This window comes from Prionailurus bengalensis, chromosome D2 (genome assembly GCF_016509475.1).
Source record: "Prionailurus bengalensis isolate Pbe53 chromosome D2, Fcat_Pben_1.1_paternal_pri, whole genome shotgun sequence".
NCBI lineage: Eukaryota > Metazoa > Chordata > Mammalia > Carnivora > Felidae > Prionailurus > Prionailurus bengalensis.
Genome location: NC_057351.1, coordinates 71,804,201 through 71,825,642, shown reverse-complemented (window position 1 = coordinate 71,825,642; position 21,442 = coordinate 71,804,201). Strand labels below are relative to the sequence as shown.

General features: G+C 32.3%; 1 protein-coding gene across 1 annotated transcript in view; it reads right to left on the bottom strand.

Moving 5' to 3' along the window:
* The window catches only part of ATRNL1 (attractin like 1), a 782,697-nt gene that overhangs the window by 513,254 nt on the left and 248,001 nt on the right, over positions 1-21,442 (bottom strand). Inside the window, exon 21 of the mRNA XM_043597648.1 lies at positions 11,500-11,552. Within this exon, the coding sequence (XP_043453583.1) occupies positions 11,500-11,552 (53 nt within the window). The remainder of the gene's footprint in view (positions 1-11,499; positions 11,553-21,442) is intronic.

Genomic DNA, 21,442 nt, shown 5'->3' with positions numbered 1-21,442 from the left:
TATTTTCAAATGGATACTTCTTATTTAAAAAGACAGTATAGATTTTTAAATGTTTAGATCCTCTTTTTGTTTCCTTCAATAGATTGTTCTATTTTATTCATATAAAAACATGTGAGATAATTTTATTACTAATTTTCGTCACTCTAGTTTTATTACCTATGATCAAGAGTATGGACTATACAGCACTCTCAACAATAGCCAAATTATGGAAAGAGCCTAAATGTCCATCAACTGATGAATGGATAAAGAAATTGTGGTTTATATACACAATGGAATACTACGTGGCAATGAGAAAGAATGAAATATGGCCTTTTGTAGCAACGTGGATGGAACTGGAGGGTGTGATGCTAACTGAAATAAGCCATACAGAGAAAGACAGATACCATATGGTTTCACTCTTATGTGGATCCTAAGAAACTTAACAGAAACCCATGGGGGAAGGGAAGGAAAAAAAAAAGAGGTTAGAGTGGGAGAGAGCCAAAACATAAGAGACTGTTAAAAACTGAGAACAAACTGAGGGTTGATGGGGGGTGAAAGGGAGGGGAGGGTGGGTGATGGGTATTGAGGAGGGCACCTTTTGGGATGAGCACTGGGTGTTGTATGGAAACCAATTTGACAATAAATTTCATATATTAAAAAATTAATTAATTAATTAATTTTAAAAAATAATAATAAAATTTAAAAAAAAAGAGTATGGACTATAGACCCAGAATGCTGGATGGAAACTGGCTTTGTCATTTCCTGGCTCTGTGATTTTATAAAAATAAACTCTCTCTACCTCTGTTCCCTCAAACAAAAAATGTTGATAACTAGCATACCCTTCTCATTTGAAGATTAAAAAAGCTAATAAATATAAAAAGCTTACACTAGCCTGGCACAGTAAATGCTTAATAAATGTTAACTGGTGATATCATTATTTTAAAGTCAGGTGGTTGTTTTCCAGTTTGGACAAAAACTGTTTTATTTAATAAATAATGCTAAATAATGAGGTAGATATCAGTGAGAAAAAAGTTGTTTGCCATAATATTATATACATTATAAGCTTTTATGTACAGTCATTCTCATGACATGATGTATTTAGAAAGGCATGCAGTGCCTTCATTTGCCCATTCAGCATCTTTATAAATAAGGAGCTATTAACCCTTGCTTAAGGCAGACAGAGCCCCACACCGGGTTATATGGCTTAGTAAGAAAGATAAGTACAGGATATCAGCGCCCACTCTCTCTTGTAGCTAGGAACCTTTGCGGAGGGCACAGGCTGCACAACTCCCCTTGGGAGCGCTGGTGGCAGCTTTTCAGGCATTTTTATTGATTCCTTAAACTTTAATTATTTCTACAGTGAGTCTGTATTATTTACATAACTAGAATAATTTAACAGTTTCATTACAAAATATTTGCCAGATACATTTTTCATCTCTCTTCTAGATTAATTGAATAGAAAATTTTCTCATCAGCTATTTTTAACTTTTTCATAATTGTGCTATACTGCACTTCATTTTAAAATACGTTAAAATATTAAATAATTCTGAAATAAACATCTAAAAATTACTGGGATATAAGCTTAAAGAGATTTAACAGAAACACTGATGAATCACAGAATAAAGGTTAAAATCCAACCATGTGGTTAATTTATGTTTTCTCTGATAATCCTCAATCCATCATGTCTTCAATCTGTGAAATGAAAGAATTTAGATTCTCTGTGTTTATCTAGGTCACTTCCCTATTTGCAGATGGACCAGCTAGATCCTACTGAAATAGCTGTTTGATGTATTGATCTATTGATCAATGGCTAAACAGCTATAGAAAACACTAACAAAATACATTATATTTAATTTAAAATGGGAAAATTCCTTTATTCCCATTTTAGAACAAAACACAAAATAATCATGTTAAGTATAAGGTTAATTCAAGATTTAATTTCATTGTTTGTATGACATAGCATTTTAGAAAATTAAATTGAGATTGATACTCATAATTTAAAGCTATACTAACATTTATTAGAAATATCTCTCATATATCAAACAAAAGAAAAAATTCAAATCCTTAAATAATATGCTTATAACTAATCTTTCAGTACAAAACATGAACACTAATAAACACTAAATATATCAATAATAACCTACAAAGTTTACAGTGGTATAAATGGATACATATTTAATTTTTTTAGTAATATAAACTAACATAAGATGTGATGAGTGGCAGAAGCAAGCACTGAATGTGACAGTAATTAAATTCCTTACTCCTTTTAAAAGAGAGAATGTATTATATCATCACAAAATTGTATCCTGAACTCTAAAGAGCAACAGAATTGAAAATAAAACAGTAATTTTTCAAAAATTAAAAGTTGAAATAAGCCAAAATATTTTTCGTTTTAAACCGAACTTTAAAAAAAAAAAAACAAAAAACTAAGGTCTTCCTCCTTAGTAGAGTGGCAAATATCCACACCTGTCACATGGGAGACCGGGGTTGAGCACCTGAGTGGCTCAGTCGATTAAGTGTCCAACTCTAGATTTCCCACTCAGGTCATGATCTCATGGCCGTGATATCCAGCCACATGTGGAGCTCCCCACTGGGCATGGAGCCTGCTTGGGATTCTCTCAGTCCCTCTCTCTTTACCTCTCCCTTACTTACATATATGCGTACCTGCTCTCTCTTGCTCTCTCTCTCTCTCAAAAATAAAGTGTTAAAAAAAAAAAAGACTACTAAGAGCAGGGGCACCCAGGTGGCTCAGTCAGTTGAGCATCCTACTCTTGATTTCAGCTCAGGTCAAGATCTCATGGGGAGATCGAGCCCCAGTGATGGGCATTGCAGAGAAACCACAGAGCCTGCTTCGGATTCTCTCTCTCCACCTCTGTCTGCCCCACTCCTGTTCATATTCATTCATTCTCTCTCTCTCTCTCTCTCTCTCTCTCTCTCTCTCTGTCAAAAATAAATAAACTTTAAATAAATAAATAAATAAACAAACAAACAAACCTACTAAGACTGTCTAAAGGATACAACTGCTGGTATATTACTTTCAATTAAGTTAACACCACACTGCACTCAATTGCTTTAAGCCACAGTGTGGGCCTGCATTTTAAATTTCACTCTGATCTTTAAAATCAGTATAGTTTCCATTAACACTATTACAAGAACTACTGACCTTTTCTTTAAACACCATTTCTTTCAAATGTTATTAAGCTTTAAGGGTCTTCTAACAAGTGACAAGGCTGCCATCTAGTGCTTTATGACTATTCCTTTTACATTTTTAAGAAAGTTAGAATCCTACGTAACCTAAAGATGAGCTATCCAATGCTTGGTGACCACTATTCACATGTGGCTATTGAGTAATTGAAATGTGACTGATTTGAATTGAGACTGCTATAATTATAGAATTCAAATTGTATTTCAGACGTAGTTTGAAAAAAACACTAAAGACAAAAACCTCATTGATGATTTTTATACTGGTCCATGTTAAACTGACATCTCAGATATGTTGAGTTAAATAAAGTAGACTATTAAAATTCATTTTACCTGGGGGTGCCTCAGTGACTCTGTTGGTTAAGCATCCTACTCTTGATTTCGGCTCAGGTCATAGTCTCATGGTTGGTGATAGTGAGCCCCAAGTGGGGCTCTGAACTGACAGCACAGAGACTGCTTGGGATTCTCTCTCTCCCCTCTCTCTCTGCTCGTCCAACACACGCATCCTCTCTCTCAAAATGAATAAACTTAAAAAAATTAATTTCAGCTGTTTCCTTTAACTTTTTAAATGTAGCTACTAGATGGGGCGCCTGGGTGGCGCAGTCAGTTAAACGTCCGACTTCAGCCAGGTCACGATCTCGCGGTCCGTGAGTTCGGGCCCCGCGTCAGGCTCTGGGCTGATGGCTCAGAGCCTGGAGCCTGTTTCCGATTCTGTGTCTCCCTCTCTCTCTGCCTCTCCCCCATTCTTGCTCTGTCTCTCTCTGTCCAAAAATAAATAAACGTTGAAAAAAAAAATTAAATGTAGCTACTAGAAAATTTAAGGGGCTCCTGGGTGGCTCAGTCAATTAAGAGACTGACTTCAGCTCAGGTCATGATCTTCCAGTTAGTGAGTTTGAACTCCACATCGGCCTCTCTTTAGTCAGCACAGAGCTCTCTTTGGATCTTCTGTCTCCCTCTCTCCCTGCCCCTCCCCTGCCTTGCACGCACACACTCTCTCTCTCTCAAAATAAATAAGCATTAATTTTTTTTAAATTACATATATGGCTCATATTATATTTATATTGGATAGCATTGATCTAGAAGAAAAATTATCTTAGTCATAAAAAACAATTTGAGCATCAGTAAGGTTAATAATTGAAAATGGATTTAAACATATTAAATATGTATGAGTCCATAAGTTTATCATGAAAAGAAACCTCGTCATGTTTGAGAGATACTGAATAATTCTTTACTTTGAAAACTGGTAAGTAAAAACAACTAATATTACATTTATCATGCATTTCCTATATGAACTGTATCAATGAGTAACCAAATAACTGATGAGAGGAAATTTATTTTTAGAGAAGTTTTCTAATCAAGAAATAAAGAAGGTATTGAAATATCACTTTTGCAACACCTAATCAATTACAATCTAAACACTGATCATCAGTGTCTGCTAAGAACTATGTGGAAAATAATGTTAATAAGAAACAATAACAATTAGGGGCACCTGGGTGGCTCAATCAGTTGAGTGGCTGACTTCAGCTCAGGTCATGATCTCAGAGTTCACGAGATCGGGCCCGTGTCAGGCTCTGTGCTGACAGCTCAGAGCCTGGAGCCTGCTTCGGATTCTGTGTCTCCCTTTCTCTTTGCCCCCCCTCCCAGCTCTCTTTCTCTCTCTCTCAAATAAATAAATTAACATTAAGAACTTTTTAAAGAAACAATAACAATTAAAAAGTATATAAAAAGGAAATTACTAAATGACCAGACCCCAAAATTTTCTTTGAATTCAGCCAACCTTTAAAGTTCACTTAATATTTAACTATTTCTGTTTTAAAAGGGGTCATTAATCTACTCAAATTCATTTTTTTTTAATTTTTTTCAACGTTTTTCATTTATTTTTGGGACAGAGAGAGACAGAGCATGAACGGGGGAGGGGCAGAGAGAGAGGGAGACACAGAATCAGAAACAGGCTCCAGGCTCCGAGCCATCAGCCCAGAGCCTGACGCGGGGCTCAAACTCACGGACCACGAGATCGTGACCTGGCTGAAGTCGGACGCGTAACCAACTGCGCCACCCAGGCGCCCCTCAAATTCATTTTTAAAAGCTATTACCATAGTTACACAATACGAAAATGGAAAATAAAAACTAAAACCTTACAGTCAAACATCATTTCATTAGAGAAAAAAGTACAATGGTAGTCTGTATTCATTTATACTGAAAATAATCCTAAATAGAATATGAACAACTAATATTTAGCAGTGTTCCAAAAAACAATATTCCGTGCCTATGTTTGGTTTATCCCAGAATTAAAAGATATTTAACATTAGGAAATTTACTAATACAACTTCACACATAATAAGGTAAAGGAAAAAGTCATTCATAATAAAATCTTATAGAACACTAATGTGGATAACTTTTTTAACTTGCTAAAGGAAATGTTCCATAAATTATTTCAAACTCTCACTTGATGGTCCTGTCTACTACCATCACTTTGACTCAGCACTTAGAGATCACAAGTGTCCCAGTAAGGGGTTAAAAAAACCTTAAAGATATAAGTATTGTCAGCGGAGCTTTCTTTTGTTTACATTTTCATAGTAAATGTTTTTCCACCCCTTCACATTCAATTTTTATGTGTCTTTAGGTCTGAATTAAGTCTCTTGTAAGCAACATAAAGATGGCCCTTTCTTTTTTATCCATTTAGTCACCCTATGTCTTGACTGGAGCATTTAGTCCATTTCCATTTAAAGTAATTATTAATAAGTATGTACTTATTGCCAATTTGTTACTTGTTTTATGATTGTTTTTGTCTTCTTCTCTGTTCACCTCTTGTCTTACTCTCTTCCCTATGGTTTAAAGTTTTCTTTAGTGTTATGCTTGGATTCCTTTCCCTTTACTTTCTGTGTATCTATTATAGGTTTTGACTTGTGGTTACCATTAAGTTCACATGTAACATCTTATGCATACAGCAGTCTATATTAAGTTGATGGTTGCTTAAGTTTGAACTTATTCTAAAAACACTAAATTTTTACTACCCTCCCCACATTTTATGTATATGGTATCATACATCTTTTTCTTTCATGAATCCCTTGACTGGTTTTGTAAATATAATTGATTTTTCAGTTCCTGTGCTTTAATATCCATATTGGTTTCATAAGTGATTGATCTACTACATTTATTATAGGTTTATATTTACCTGTAAAATGTTTTCTTTCATAATCTTACTCTAGATTATGACCTTTTCCTTCCACTTGAAGAATATCCTTTAATATTTCTTGTAAGGATGGTTTAGAGGGGATGAACTCCTTTAGCTTTTCTTAGAGAAACTCTTATTTGTTTTTGTTTGTTTTGTTTGTTTTTTGTTTTTGTTTAGAAAAATTTCTTTCTACTCTGAATGACAGCTTTGACAGATAGAGCATTCTTGGTTTCAGCTTTTTTCCTTTCAACATTTAGACTATACCATGCTACTCCCTCTGGCCTGCAAAGTTTCTGCTGAAAAAACAGCTGATAGCCTTATGGGGTTTCCCCTGTATGTAGCTGTTATTTCTTGATGTTTTTAAATCTTTTTGTCACTTAATCATTATGCATTTTACTTTGGACCTCTGTGGGTTAATTTTGGGGGTAAGACTATTTATGTTGAACAAAATAGACTTTAAACAAATACTAACAAGAGAGAAAGAAGGACACTACATACTCATAGAGAGAACAATCCAAAAAGAGGATATACCAATTGTAAATATCTACACACCCAACATGGGAGCACTTAAATACATAAAGCAAATATTAACAGAAATAAATGAAGAAATTAATAGTAACACAATAATAGTGGGGGGATTTTAACACCCTACTCACACCAATGGATGGGTCATCAAGACAGAAAATCCGTAACAGTGGCTTTGAATGATTGATTGAACCGAAAAGACCTAATAGATATATTCAGAACACTCCATCCAAAATCAAAAACAAAAACAAAAACGAAAAGAGTACATATTGTTTTCAAGTGTACATGGAATATTATCCAGAATAGATCACATATTAGACCACAAAACAAGTGTCAATAAATCAAAAAATATTGAGATCACATCATGCATCTTTCCAAACACTAGGGTATGAGACTAGAAATTAATCACAAGAAAAAATCTGGATAGAAAAGAAATACATGGAGGGTAAACAACATTCAACTAAACAATGTATGGATCAACCAAGAAGTCAAATAGGAAATAAAAAATACAAAGAGACAAATAAAAATGAAAATACAATGATCCAAAACCTTGGGATACAGCAAAAGCTGTTCTAAGAGGGAAGTTTATAGTAATACAGGCTAACTTCAAGGAAAAAAAAATCTCAAATAAGCAACCTAACTTTGCTAGAAAAAGAACAAACAAAACTAAACCAGAAGGAAGGAAATGAAATGATTAGAGCAGAAATAAATTTAAAAAGGCTAAACAACAGAAAATATCAATGAAAAATCAGGAGCTGGTTCTTTGAAAATATAAACAAAATTAATAAACCTTTAGTAGACTCATCAAGGCACATAAATAAAATCAGAAAAGAGAAAGAGGAGAAATAACAACCAATACCACAGAAATACAAAGGATTATGACAGAATATTATGAAAAATTATAGCCAATAAATTGGACAACCTGGAAGAAATACATTCCTAGAAACATATAACCTTCCAAAACTGAATCAAGAAGAAATAGAAAATTTGAATTGAGTGATTACTAGCAAAGAAATTGAGTCAGTAATCAAAAAACTCTGAAGAAATCTTGATAGAGGGAATAAAACTGTCTTTATTTGCATATAATATAATTAACTGCATTAAAAACCAAACAAATCTGTAAACAATAAGAACTAATAATGAGTTCATTAAAGTTTATGAATATTAGTGTATTAAAATGAATTTAATGTTTATATATCAAATATAAGTAGACAATGTAATTTCAACGTTTTTTTTTTATTTTTTTATTTTTGGGACAGAGAGAGACAGAGCATGAACGGGGGAGGGGCAGAGAGAGAGGGAGACACAGAATCGGAAACAGGCTCCAGGCTCCGAGCCATCAGCCCAGAGCCTGACGCGGGTCTCAAACTCACTCACGGACCGCGAGATCGTGACCTGGCTGAAGTCGGACGCTTAACCGACTGCACCACCCAGACGCCCCTGTAGACAATGTAATTTTATTTAAGTTAATTTATTTATTTTGAGAAAGGGAGAGAGAGAGAGAGAATGGGAGGGGAAGAGAGGGAATCCAAGCAGGCTCTGTACTGTCAGTGCAGAGCCCAATGCTGGGCTCAAACTCACGGAAAGCAAGACCATGACCTGAGCTGAAATCAAGAGTTGGACACTTAACTGTCTGAGCCACCCAGATGTCCTGAAAATGTAATTTTAAAAGATACTATTTAAATGGCAACAAAATTATTAGGAAATTTAGTATTTTACACATCTAACAAAACATGTTCAAGACAAGGACACAGGAAATTGAGCTCAACATTATCAGTCATAAGAGAAATACAAATTAAAGACACAAGATACTACTACATATACTCTACAATAGCTATAATCAAAAAAACAGTATCAAGTGTTGAGGATATGGAATCACTGAAGCATTTATAAATTTCGGGAAGTTAAAATTGTATAGCCATACTGTAAAATCATTTGGCTGTTACTTAAAAAGTCAAACATAAGTTTATCACATGACCCAGCAATTTCACTTATAGGAATCTACTACTCAAGGATAATAAAATTACATATCTACACAAAGACTGTGTGAATTATATCAACATTTTTCATAACAGTCAAAGGCTAGACACAATCCCAATGCCCATCTACTGATAAACAACAAAAAAAATGGTATATCTACATGTTGTAGCATTTATTCCTTTTACAAACTAAAACTGCTATATTAACAAAGTAAAATACAAGGGGCGACTGAGTGGCTCAGTCGGTTAAGCATCCAGCTTCAGCTCAGGTCATGATCTCGCAGTTTGTGGGTTCGAGCCCCACATCAGGCTCTATGCTGACAGCTCAGAGCCTGGAGCCTGTTTCGGATTCTATGTCTCCCTCTCTCTCTCTGCCCCTCCCCTGCTCATGCTCTGTCTCTCTTTCTCTCAAAAAGTAAATAATAAAATATTAAAAAATATATATTTTTAAGTAAAATACAAATACCTTGTGATCATCTCAATTGATGCAGAAAAAATATATGACATAAACAAAACACCCATTCCTAACAATAGTCCTCAGCAGAGCAGGACTAGAAGAGAACTTCCTCTAGCTGATAAAGGCATCTAGGAAAAACCTCCATCATACTTAATAGTGAAAGACTGAATCTTTTCTCTCTGAAATCAACAACACAACTAGAATATTCCCATGTTCATCACATCTTGTCACATGGTACCAGACATAATAGTCAATGCAATAATGCAAAAAATAAAAAAAAAATTTTAAATAATTAATTAATTAAAGGTAGCCAGAAAGAAAAAGAAGAAATCAAATTCTATTAATTACAAAGCACATTACAGTCTGCATCAAAAATATAATGGAATCTACCAAAAAGGCTCTAGAACTAACAGGGAAGTTTAGCAAAGCTGAAGGATAAAAATCACCACAAAAATCAATTGTAGTTATATACATCAGACACAATTAAAAATCACATTTAAAAAAAACAATATTTACAGCAGCATTATAAATTATACAGCAGCAAGTATAAAATATGTAGGGATAAATCTGACAAAAACCATGACAGATCTGCATGTTGAAAAATAACAAATATTGCTGAGAATAAATTAAAAAATAATTAAGTTTAAAAAAGAGATATACTAGGTTCATGGGTCAGAAGACTCACTATAGTTAAGAATGGATTCTCCCCAAACTGATCTATAAGCCAAACACAATCTCAATCCAAATTCTAGTATGTATTTTGGCAAAATTTACCAAGCAGATTCTAAAATTCACATGTAACCACAAAATAAATGGAGTCAAGTTTGAAATAGGTTTGAAATAGAAGGATGAAGTCGGAAAATAAATGATACATAATTTCAAGACTTATTATGAAACTACAGTAGTTGTAACAGTACTATTTTGGCACAAAAGCAGGCAAATTAATTAACAGAACACAATAGAGATTCCAGAAATAGTCTTTAAAGTCTTATCCACATATATGGGCAACTGATTTTAAACAAAGTTTAAACAAAAACAAAATTGCAAAAGCAATTAATTGGTTAAAATAAAGTCTTTAAAGAAACAGTGCTAGAACATTTAGATATCCACATGAAGAAAAAAAAATCCATCTCTTGATATATATACAAATATTAACTCAAAATAGACTGTATCTTAAGTAGAAAACATAAAAATACAAAACTTCTAGAAGAAAAAGGAGAAAATCTTTGTGATCTTAGGTCAAGCTAAGATTTCTCAAAAGAACAAACTGATAAATTGAAGTTTATCATAATTAAAAATCATCTTCAAAAAAAATAAAAACTTCTCTTCAAAAAAAAACACTTCTAATAGAGTGAAAAAACAAGGCACAAACTAAAAAAAATAATTTGTAAATCATATATCAAATAAAATATTTGCATCTGGAATACATAAAGTACTCTGAAAACTCAATGATATAACAATCCGATTTTTAAAAGAGGACAACAGATTTAAACACACTTCACCAAATAAAATATACATGTGGCAAATAATCATATGAATAAATGCTTAATATCATCACTCATTAAAGAAATGTAAATAAAATGAGAATTAGATACTCTTGCACACCTGTTGGAACGACTAAAACTAAAAAGACTAAGTATATGAAATATTGGAAGATTTGAAGAACTGAAATGAAATTCTTACACTGCTGGTGGAAATGCAAAAAGGTACAATCATTTGAAAAACTCTTTGCTTTCTACTTAAAAAGTTAAACATACATCCACCACGTAATCACTACCCAGTGATAGTATCATTTAGTAAAAAATCAGCACAGCTTTTTAGTGATGACCAAAAACGCCCCCTAAAAAAATCTATCACAAAATTCTATTTGTTCAAAATTTAATCAAATTGAAAAGATTACATTAAATCCAGCTCAGTTTACTCAAGTCCTATGTTTGTTTCCATTTTCAGAATAAGATCTATTGCTATGTTACTCTTCAAATGTAGAAAAAAATGCACCAAACACAAAGGCAAAAAGACTGCCTTTCCTAGCAATATATAAGGAGTTATACTATATTTAAGAAACAGAAATGGTAACATATTAATGACAACATCGGAACGCAAGGTGAATTTTGTTATCTGCAAAATCACCTAAAACTAATTTTATAAATTATTTAAAAATGAAAAAAAATACAGATACTTACAATAACATGTGCCTCTAAGTGGATTACCAACATAGCGATTTTCAGAATCACACCTGTAGGAACAATAAACTCATTTACTACTGATCCACAAAATTCAAAAGCTCTGTATCTTTCTTCCAGCAAGAAAGTAATTAAACTCCACATTAAAACATCTTTAAAAACTATTCCATTAATCCAAGTTTTAACAACAAATTTTCACAGTAAATAATGTAGAAAGCCAATATTTGAGCATGAGTCAAGAGAAGAAACAGTGAAGACAAATAAATACCCATGCAAGATGAGAAAAGGGAATGTCACACAAGGCAGATGGGTTAAGACTAGAGTTTGGGGATATGTAATCTTCCTTAATAATGAGAAGAAACTGAAAGTCTTGATAAAGATATGGTGACAATTTTAGGTAAAGGAAGAAAATTGTGGAAATTCATAAATCTACACCATTTTCTTACTTTTGGTATCCTTGGAAATTAATATATTTTCCCCCAATTTCTACATAATGAATCTGTATTTTAGAACAGATCTCCTCAATTGTGTATCAAAGAAAAGGTTTTTTTTCTAAATCATCCAACCCTAAATTAAGAAGCTCAAACTCTGAACTTACGTAAACATATTATAAAAAATGGAAGAACATAAGAGCATTCTGAATCATGAATTCTAATTTAAATTCTTCACAATTATGGTTAATTACAGCAGTGGGGGAAGATTATAAGTATTTTCAAAATTTCTGAAGTTCACATTTTTATATCCCTGTTTCTAGAATTCAGTAAAAATGACAGTTAGTGCCTAACAGAGATACACCTTGATTTTATATAATGTTTCTTCTTGAAACACCCTCCAAAATAAATTATTATAAAATGGTATATACACCAGGCTAACTGAAATCAGTGACTTAATATTTAAAGTATATATAAAAGTTTAAAAGATGAGAAAGATATTTTCAAAATATCTTTAGTTCTTTTTTTAAATGTTTATTTATTTTTGAGAGAGAGAGTGCACACACACAAGTGCAGTAAAGGGCAGAGAGAGGGAGAAAGAATCCCGAGCCGCATCCACACTGTCAGCACAAAGCCAGATGCAGGGGCTTGATCTCAGGAACCAGATCATGACCTGAGTCAAAATCAAGAGTATGATTTTTAACTGACTGAGCCACCCAGGCACCCCCAAAAAATGTCTTTAGTTTTAATAGTTAATCAGAGCAGAGGAATAATTTCAATACATACTTTTTAATTAATGAAAGGCCAACAATTGAGAATAATAAGCTAAATAATCAAGTTACATTCTGAATGCATTTTTCACCCATGTGTCACTAGTTTTTTTATTTATACATAGAACTGAGTAAAAGAGTAAATCTTTATTTACACTGACTACAAAATTAAAGTAGAAATATAATAGTCCTATATACCATTCACTTTATTCTCTGTGAAACAAAGAAAGTTTGGGGGTTAGGTTTCCTTTGACTTCCCCAAAAGCAATTTCAAAATGTGTGATATATAGTAGTTTTCCAGCAAGAAAATGATTACACTCGTTGTTGCTGGGTTAAGCACTTCAGGTTCTCTACTATTTCTATACTCCTGTTCCTTCCTTTAGGCTCACCTCCATAAATTCCATCACTTTGTACCCAGTATATACATATACTAAAGGATTGATTTACAATACTGTTATAATTCTTTTGTCTGTCACAAAAAAATAAATTTGACTTGCTGCAAATGTTCTCAATGCTACGTTCAGAACAGGAATATATTCAATATAATAGTGTCTGCATTGCTAGGCATGATATTCCCTCTGCATCTCATTTGTTTAAATAGATGGCTTTCAAAGTACCACAGCAATCTAAAATAACTAACTTTAACAAATGTAAGGATTTCAGGTACTTTTTAATTGATCTATATGTTGACTTTAAGAGCTCCAGATACAAACCTATCTTCCCATATGGAAGTTTATGGTTTTTATTTTTTCGATAATACTGTTATTCAAATTATTTAACCTTCAACATAATATAATTTTTATAAAGGAATGGTTAAAATTTTATTTTCTCCAAACCATAAATTTTCTCAGGAGAATGAAATTACATGCTCTTCTTTAGGAAGTGATTTTTGCTAGCTTTCATTTTCTCAAATGAAGAGTTTTAACATAAATAAGTAATTAGCACCACCTCATTAAAAATTAAGGTGAGAGGCTTTATAGAGTTCTTGAAGGTATCTAATATAAGAATTATATTCTCTTTTAAGTTTTCAAAGTCAAAAAGCAAAGTAGAATCACATATTGTCTTACATTCTTTATATTAATAAGTACTGAATTTTGATCGTATTAAAAGTATTTTTGAAATGTGTAATTATGAGTTGAATTTAAACAACAATTTTTGAAAGTTTGATTTCAGCTGTCATTTAAAAAAACTACAAATGGCTACAAATAACTAAGGAAATCAATAGTTCCAAAGGAAACATAATGGAACTTTTGGCATAAAACTCAGTCTGCAAAACACAAAAGCAGGCACAAATATATGCAAACGCATTCTTTAATTTTCATAGGGACATCTCAACATCATCAGAATGGCAGTTAATTTGAAAGATAATGTTCAATTTTATCTAATAAAAATTCCAATAAGCTTTAAAGGAGCCAGAAAAATTGATCTTAATGTTCACATGCATAAGTAAATATATAATAGCCCAAGTAATCATTGATAGATGAATGGATAAAAATATGGTATATACAATAGAATATTATTCAGCCATAAAGAATGAAATCTTGCCATTTTCAACAACATGGATACCTACAGAGTATAATGCTAAGTGAGATAAAGCAGTCAGAAAAAGACAAATACTATATAATTCACCCATAAGTGGAATAAAAAAAAAACAAACAAACAAGCAAAGGAAAATAAGAGAGAGAGAGAGAGAGAGAGAGAGAGAAACCAAGAAATAGACTCTTCAACTATAGAGAACAAACTGATGGTTACCAGAGGGTAAGTGAGTGGGGGATGGGTGAAATAAGTGATGGGGAGTAAAGAGCAAATTTATCATAATGAGCACTGAGTAATATATAGAATGGTTGAGTCGCTGCATCATGTACCTGAAACTAATATAACACTGTATGTTAACTATCCTGGAATTAAATTTTAAAACAATAAAAAAAGAAAAAAAGAAAACAAATGAAGAGCTTTTAGGGAAACTAGACTTCAAAGATACTAAAATATATTCAAGGTCTGTACAATTCAAATAGCGTAGTATCACTGCATCAGTAGAAAGACCAAAGGTACAAAATAGAAATTCAGAAATTGGCTCAACTATCATATACTAAAAATCTAGTATATGATAAAAGTGGTATTTTAAATTATTGGGGTAAGCTCTTTTTAATAAATGGTATTCAGATAACTGGATAGCCATTTGGAAAAATATAAAATCAGATTCAATCCTCACACCCTAGCCATAAAAAAAAAAACAACTCTAAATGGATCAGACATCTGAGCATATAAAATAAACTTTAAACATAGTAGAAGACAAGACTGCATGGTAACATACGTATACTGAAAGGTGTGGTAAAAATAAATGCCATCAGTAAACTCAAAAGATGTAATAAATTGGGAGAAAATACTGACAACATATGTGACATAAAAGGCCTAAAATCCCTAATTTATAAAAAAAAAAACTCTTTAAAAAAGGGAAGAACTAACAATCCCATAGAAAAACTGGCAACATACATAAATAGGCAACTCACAAAAAGTGCTATAAAAATGGTTCTTAACTGTATGAAAAGATGTTCAACTTCACTGATAATCAGGGAAATATGAGCTAAAGCTAGAACAACATGCCATTTCTCCTCGATCAGATTGTCAAAATTTCAAAAGCATAACCATATGCTCTGCTTAGGAGACTGGGCCAACAGTGCTCCCTTACACTTATGACCTGCTGGGAATACAAAATGAATAAATCCCTATGGAAGAGAAGTTAGCAATACCTAACAAATCTACATGAGTATTTATTCTTCAACCCAGAAATCCCACTTATAGGAACTTTGGAAGTAAACATCCAGAAATATGAAAATATATGGGCAAAAGTTTATTCACTACATCATTTATAATCACAAAATATTGGAAATTATCTAAACATCCTTGTGCACAAGATTTGTTAAAGAAACCACAGTACATAAACCCAATGGAACACTATACATCTGTAAACAAAACCAAACAAAAAAATGATGAAGATTTTAATGATCTAACAGATACATATCTACAGTAGGTCCCCTTTTGTGTAAGAAGGAAAAGAATGAATGTCTATGCCTGTGTGTGTGTGTGTGTGTGTGTGTGTGTGTACACACACAGATATACATACATGAAATATATATATGTGTATCATAGGGAGCATAAACTGGAAAACAATGAAGTTGTTTACCAGAGGAGAAAAGAGGAAATGGGAACTAATCTCTTTATTTTTAAATACTTTTCTCTTTTGAAAGAATGTCAATGTTCAACATATTCCAAAATATATATATTAAAACAATAAGAATGGGAAGGCAGAAAAAAACAACCACCACCTAAAACAGAAAGTAAACTAAAAGAAATGCACCTAATAAATTTCAAGTGAATACTACATAACCATCCTGAAGGGAAAAGGAGGAAGGGAAGGAGGAAAATAGGAGGAGAGAGGTGTGGAGGAACAGAAAACAAAGAAGAAAGAAAAGAGACCATTCCAAATAACTTGTTAACACAGTATCTGACTATATAGTCTCAATCCTGGGCAGAGTAAGGTGGAAAATTCCAACTTTTAAATCTATTCAGGTTTGCTTATTAAAGTGATATAGACAAATTAATTCTGAAAGTATTTCTTGAATTATAGAATTGAGCAAATAAGGAATGTGTTAATGTCATTGGAAGCCACTGTTTTCACTAACGGAGGAGACATACGATTATGAAACTGGAGAAGGTCCAAAAGAACACTGGAGGGATGTACTGGAATTGGAAGCTTGGGTATGAAGTAATGCTTTCTAAAGTATGTACATGTGTGTGTGTGTATGCATGCACATGTACACATGTATATGTATATATGTATTTATGTGTACTTATTTGTATATATAGATAAATTACTATTTCCCAGTTCTGTTCATTGAACAGGTCACTACGTTAAGGCACCTCAGTAGCAAAGAGCATATCTAGCACTGAGAGCTCTACAAAAATATTTTTTAAATGGCTGATCCAAGGCAGAACAGGTGTAAGATGAGCCTGGAACATCTTCTTATAACAGAAAGTAAGGAAGTAGTCACAAAATGATGATGGGTATGTGTCACAAAAACACAAGTGAGCTTGAAGTAGCTCCCACTGGCCAAATCTGGAACAATATGAATGCTAAATAATTAGGTATAACAATGAATTATAAACCACTGAAGAAAACAGGAACTCATGAGTTCATGCCAATAATAAATAGATAAATAATTGGTGGAAAAGGAAGAGCTCTTGCTAATAGAATTGTAGAAGCAGACTGGTAAGTGTAGAGGAAGTATGAGATTTGTTTGTAATCATCATAGTAAAGACAGAGACCAGGCATGAATAAACCATTTTTCCTTAAAAGTATGTCATATCCTATAAGACGAATCTGTCTCATGTCTAACTCACTCAAAAAAAGACAAAGGAAAGAAAAAGAAAAAAATTCAGGTCTACTTGTCATATCTCTAATCAAAATCCAAGATTCTGCATTCTAATAGCACAATCAACACTCATGGAAAAATATATTCGTTGTAAGGGATGAAATGAATAAAATCTCAAATAAATATATAAATGTATACATGTATAAATTTATAAATGTATGTATAAATGTATCACTTATGCCCAATGCTGAGCTATGCAAATGATGATCTTCCCATCTCATTTCCCACATATCAAAATCAGTTGGTATAACCATTGATATGAATCTCTTGTAAATATAATCAGCTGATACATTAAAATGTTTGGCACAGCCATTATAGATTTTCATGTAACCTGTATAATAATGTGATTAAGAATCAAGATTATCATAATCTATCTACTGCATTGCAGACCTCATACATAAATGTAATTAAAAAATCAGAATGGAGTACCTCACAATTATTTTTTTAATATAATTTACTATCAAATTGGCCAACATACAGTGTGTAAACTGTGCTCTTGGTTTCAACAAAAAGGGAGGGAAATATTATAAAGAAAATTCTCAATTCTTTCTTCCTAAAATTTTATATATATGAATGTGAAATAATCAGATTAAGAAAAATGTTTTAAACTATGTTTTATTCTGTAACAAACCATTGTGTTACATAAAACCATCTTTTTTTCAGGAAAGTCTTAATTTGCATTGTTGAAATTATTTTACTCATTCAAGAAAGTGTCTTTTCTCATCTCAAAGATTGAGATGCCCTTCATAGTTTGAAAACACTAAACGTGCGGAATGTGTGTATTATATATTTAATACACAAATATATAATTCAAGTACATTGCATAAAAGCACAATTGTTTATATTTGCACTAGTTATCTATTGCTAAGTAGCAAATCACAAAACTTTACTTTAATCAGCACATATTTATTATTTCACAGTTTCTGTGGGTCAGGAGTCTGAACATAGAGCATAGTTGGGCTCTCTGATTCTGAGACTAAATTGTCGGGAGCTGGGGTTCACTGTATAGCTGGGGTTTGCTAGGGTTTGTTTGCTAGGGTTGGGTTCTCATCAGAAGTTTGAGTGGGCTTGGGCTTGCTTCTAAGCTTCCTCAGGCGGTTGGCAGAATTTATTTCTTTGTGGCTACAGAACTAAAGGCCTTGGTTTCTTGCTTATTATTGGGTGGAGACCAGTGGTTATGGCCCTACAGCTCCTAGATGATGCCTTCAACTGCACTTACTTCTTCAAAGCCAGCCAAGAAGGGAGAAACTCTCTAGAGAAAAACTTCTGGTAGGACACAGACTTAAAGCATATGCATAGAAGTGACCCACCATAATTACCGAAGTGATATACCCTTACCCTTGCCATATTTTCTGGTTTAGAAGTCACAGATCCTATCCATACTCAAGGAAAGGGGATTAAATAATAGTTTGACTACCAGAAGGCAGAGATCATTGACAGTCATCTTACACATAAAATTTATTACTACAAAGTGTTTCAGTATATTTATTTGAGATATGAAAATGTACTAATCTACTTCACATAATATATAGAGAAATTAAATGATTTGATCAAGTTCTAATTCAGATTATAGGAGGTAAAATGAATGTGAAAGGAAAAGTATAGATATAAATAATAATTCTTAAACATATTACATTGCACTATATAAATTATATTAATATTTCTAGTATGTAGGTTGAGTAATATTTTTAAAAGTCAGAATCTTTCTGTATAAAGATTAGACACAAATATTGAAAGCCTTCAGAAGTATTCTGAACGGTTTAATTAAAAACATAACTTCAAAGTATTCTGTGTCTGAAGCAAAGGGATAATCATCCTCTATTCCCAGTAAGAAAACTAAGCAAACGGCAAGACCTTTTAAGAAAACAGTTTCAGGCTGAAATCTTTATTAGGACTTTGAAAGGGCAAATATTGTCACTACATGTCACCTAAATATTGGCTATCATTTCGTGAATTATCACACAATATTATAAATATAGCCTTTTTAAAAAACAAAATATAAAATAATTCCACATTTCTAAGTGTTAAAATATAGCATTTCATTTTGTCCCTATTGATTTAAATACTTAAATACACATACATATACATCTTGCCAAAGAGATATACTCAGGAACTAAAAACACAGAAGGGGAACATCTAACTGCCACAATTCTGAAATATCACAACAGATGATTTAAAACAGCTGGGAATCTGATAATAAATTTGCATTTTCATGAGAAATTATAAAAAGTACACATAAGATAAAACACACTTGCTTTTGTTTTTCCTCTAAAAAATCGATAAAATGATATAAATATGAACAAAAATATGATATAAGGGAGTATCATAGTATCAACGTTAATAACGTATTTCTAAGAAAATTTATCTTTAAAAAAATCAGAAATAGAGTTAGGGTAAATCCTTAAATAGTACAGGTTCTAAAGTTATAGGTTCTAAAGTTATAAGGCTGTTTATGTATTTCAGAGGCCAATAATGATAAACAGAATCGGGTAAGTTGAAGATAACTACAAAAGGTAGATTTTACTTCTTAATGTCTAAAACATTGGAAAGCAAAAGACTGAAAACTTGCCAGGCCTGGATACAGAGAAGAATAGAATCCCAGGGTCATTTGGTGACAGTATTTTGTCCCTGATTATGGACGGGGACAGTATTTCATAGGAAAAGGGGTCAGAGTCTAGGCCCACCAAAGGCTGCTGAGCTAATCCCAAAGAGTAACCTTAGGAATTTGAGCAATGTAAGGCCTTCCAGAGACTGCAGATCTACCTTGAATCAACCTTATCTCTGAAAATAATTAAGGTTCTACTGCCCTCATGCACATAGCAGAATTAAATTCTCATGGGAAAAGATTTCATCCAAGTTCTCAATCTATGATTAGATTCTGCAAATATGGCACCAAGGACAAAATTTAAAATAACCAGGCACTGAAACAGCTAAGAAAATAACAAGAGGAGCTACCAAAAACAAATGATGATGACACAGAGATATGAAAATTGAGATGTTATCAGGGAAAAGACACAGGTCTTAAAATAATTATCTTTATTATAATGGAAGAGATAACAGAAAAGATTAGAAATTTGCAGAAAAAATGGAAACTATAAAAGACAATTAGAAACTATAATAGATAGTTTTAAGAATTTAGTCTGAAAAAGTGGAAACTATAAAATGAAAATGCAATAACCAAAATTAAGAGCTGAATGGATAAGATTAACAGCAAATTAGACACAGTAGAAAAGAGAAAAGTGAACTGAAAAACAGGTCAGGAGACAGAGGAAAAACATGAAAGAGACATGAAAGATATGGTGTTACTAGACTCCAAAAACAGAAGGTAGAAAAGAGAGAAGAAGCAAGATTTGAATAGTTCTGGTTGAACTTTCTAAAACTACTGAAATGATAAATGAAAAAAATATATATAGATAGATAGATATGAAGAATTAATTATATCATAGTGAGACTGATAAAAAGGGAATTTTGTTAGAAACCAAAGAATAAATTAGACATAAGAAGAATTCAGAAATCTGAATAGGTTACATTCTTTTAAAAATGAATAGATTATATCATATTTTAAAGAAATAATTAAAACCTTTCCACATAGAAAAATCTGGGGCCAACTGACCACCTCAGGGATATTACCTAATAATGGAGAAGACAAGGAAGTTTTAAATAGTACTCCCCCAAATCACTGACAAAATGGAGAAGATTGATGTTTCAGATTATATTAAAATTAAGAACTTCTCTTCATAAAAGACATAAAAAAACAGTGTGAAAATCCAAACCATAAAGTGGTATTTGCCACACATATCGCCAACAAAAGACATGCATCCAGAATGTATAAAATATTATTACAAATTATTAAGAAAAAGAATCCAGTAGAAAAACAAAAATCACAAGAAATTTGAAAGACCACAATTTCATAAAAGAGAAAATTCAATTGGTGATTATACATAAAATATTTTAAAGATTAAACACATAAATCTTTGAGAACTAAAGAACCTTTTTAGTTCTTACGAAAATCCAAATTCAGACCGCCACAACAGAATCCTAAAAACTAAAATGTCTTATAATATCAAGTACTGTCAAAAGTGTAGACATTAAGAAAACTTATACAGCCCTAGAAGGAGTATAATTTGATGAAACAATTTTACAAAAGAGTTAATTCTCTAAAATTGAAAAATCCTCTAAAATCCTCTAAATTTGCATACAACAAAATTGTATGCAGTTGTGAACCAGGAGATATATATGAGGATACTAAGTGCATTAGAGGTTTGGGTTTTTTTTAAGGTTTATTTATTTATTTTTTGAGAGAGAGAGA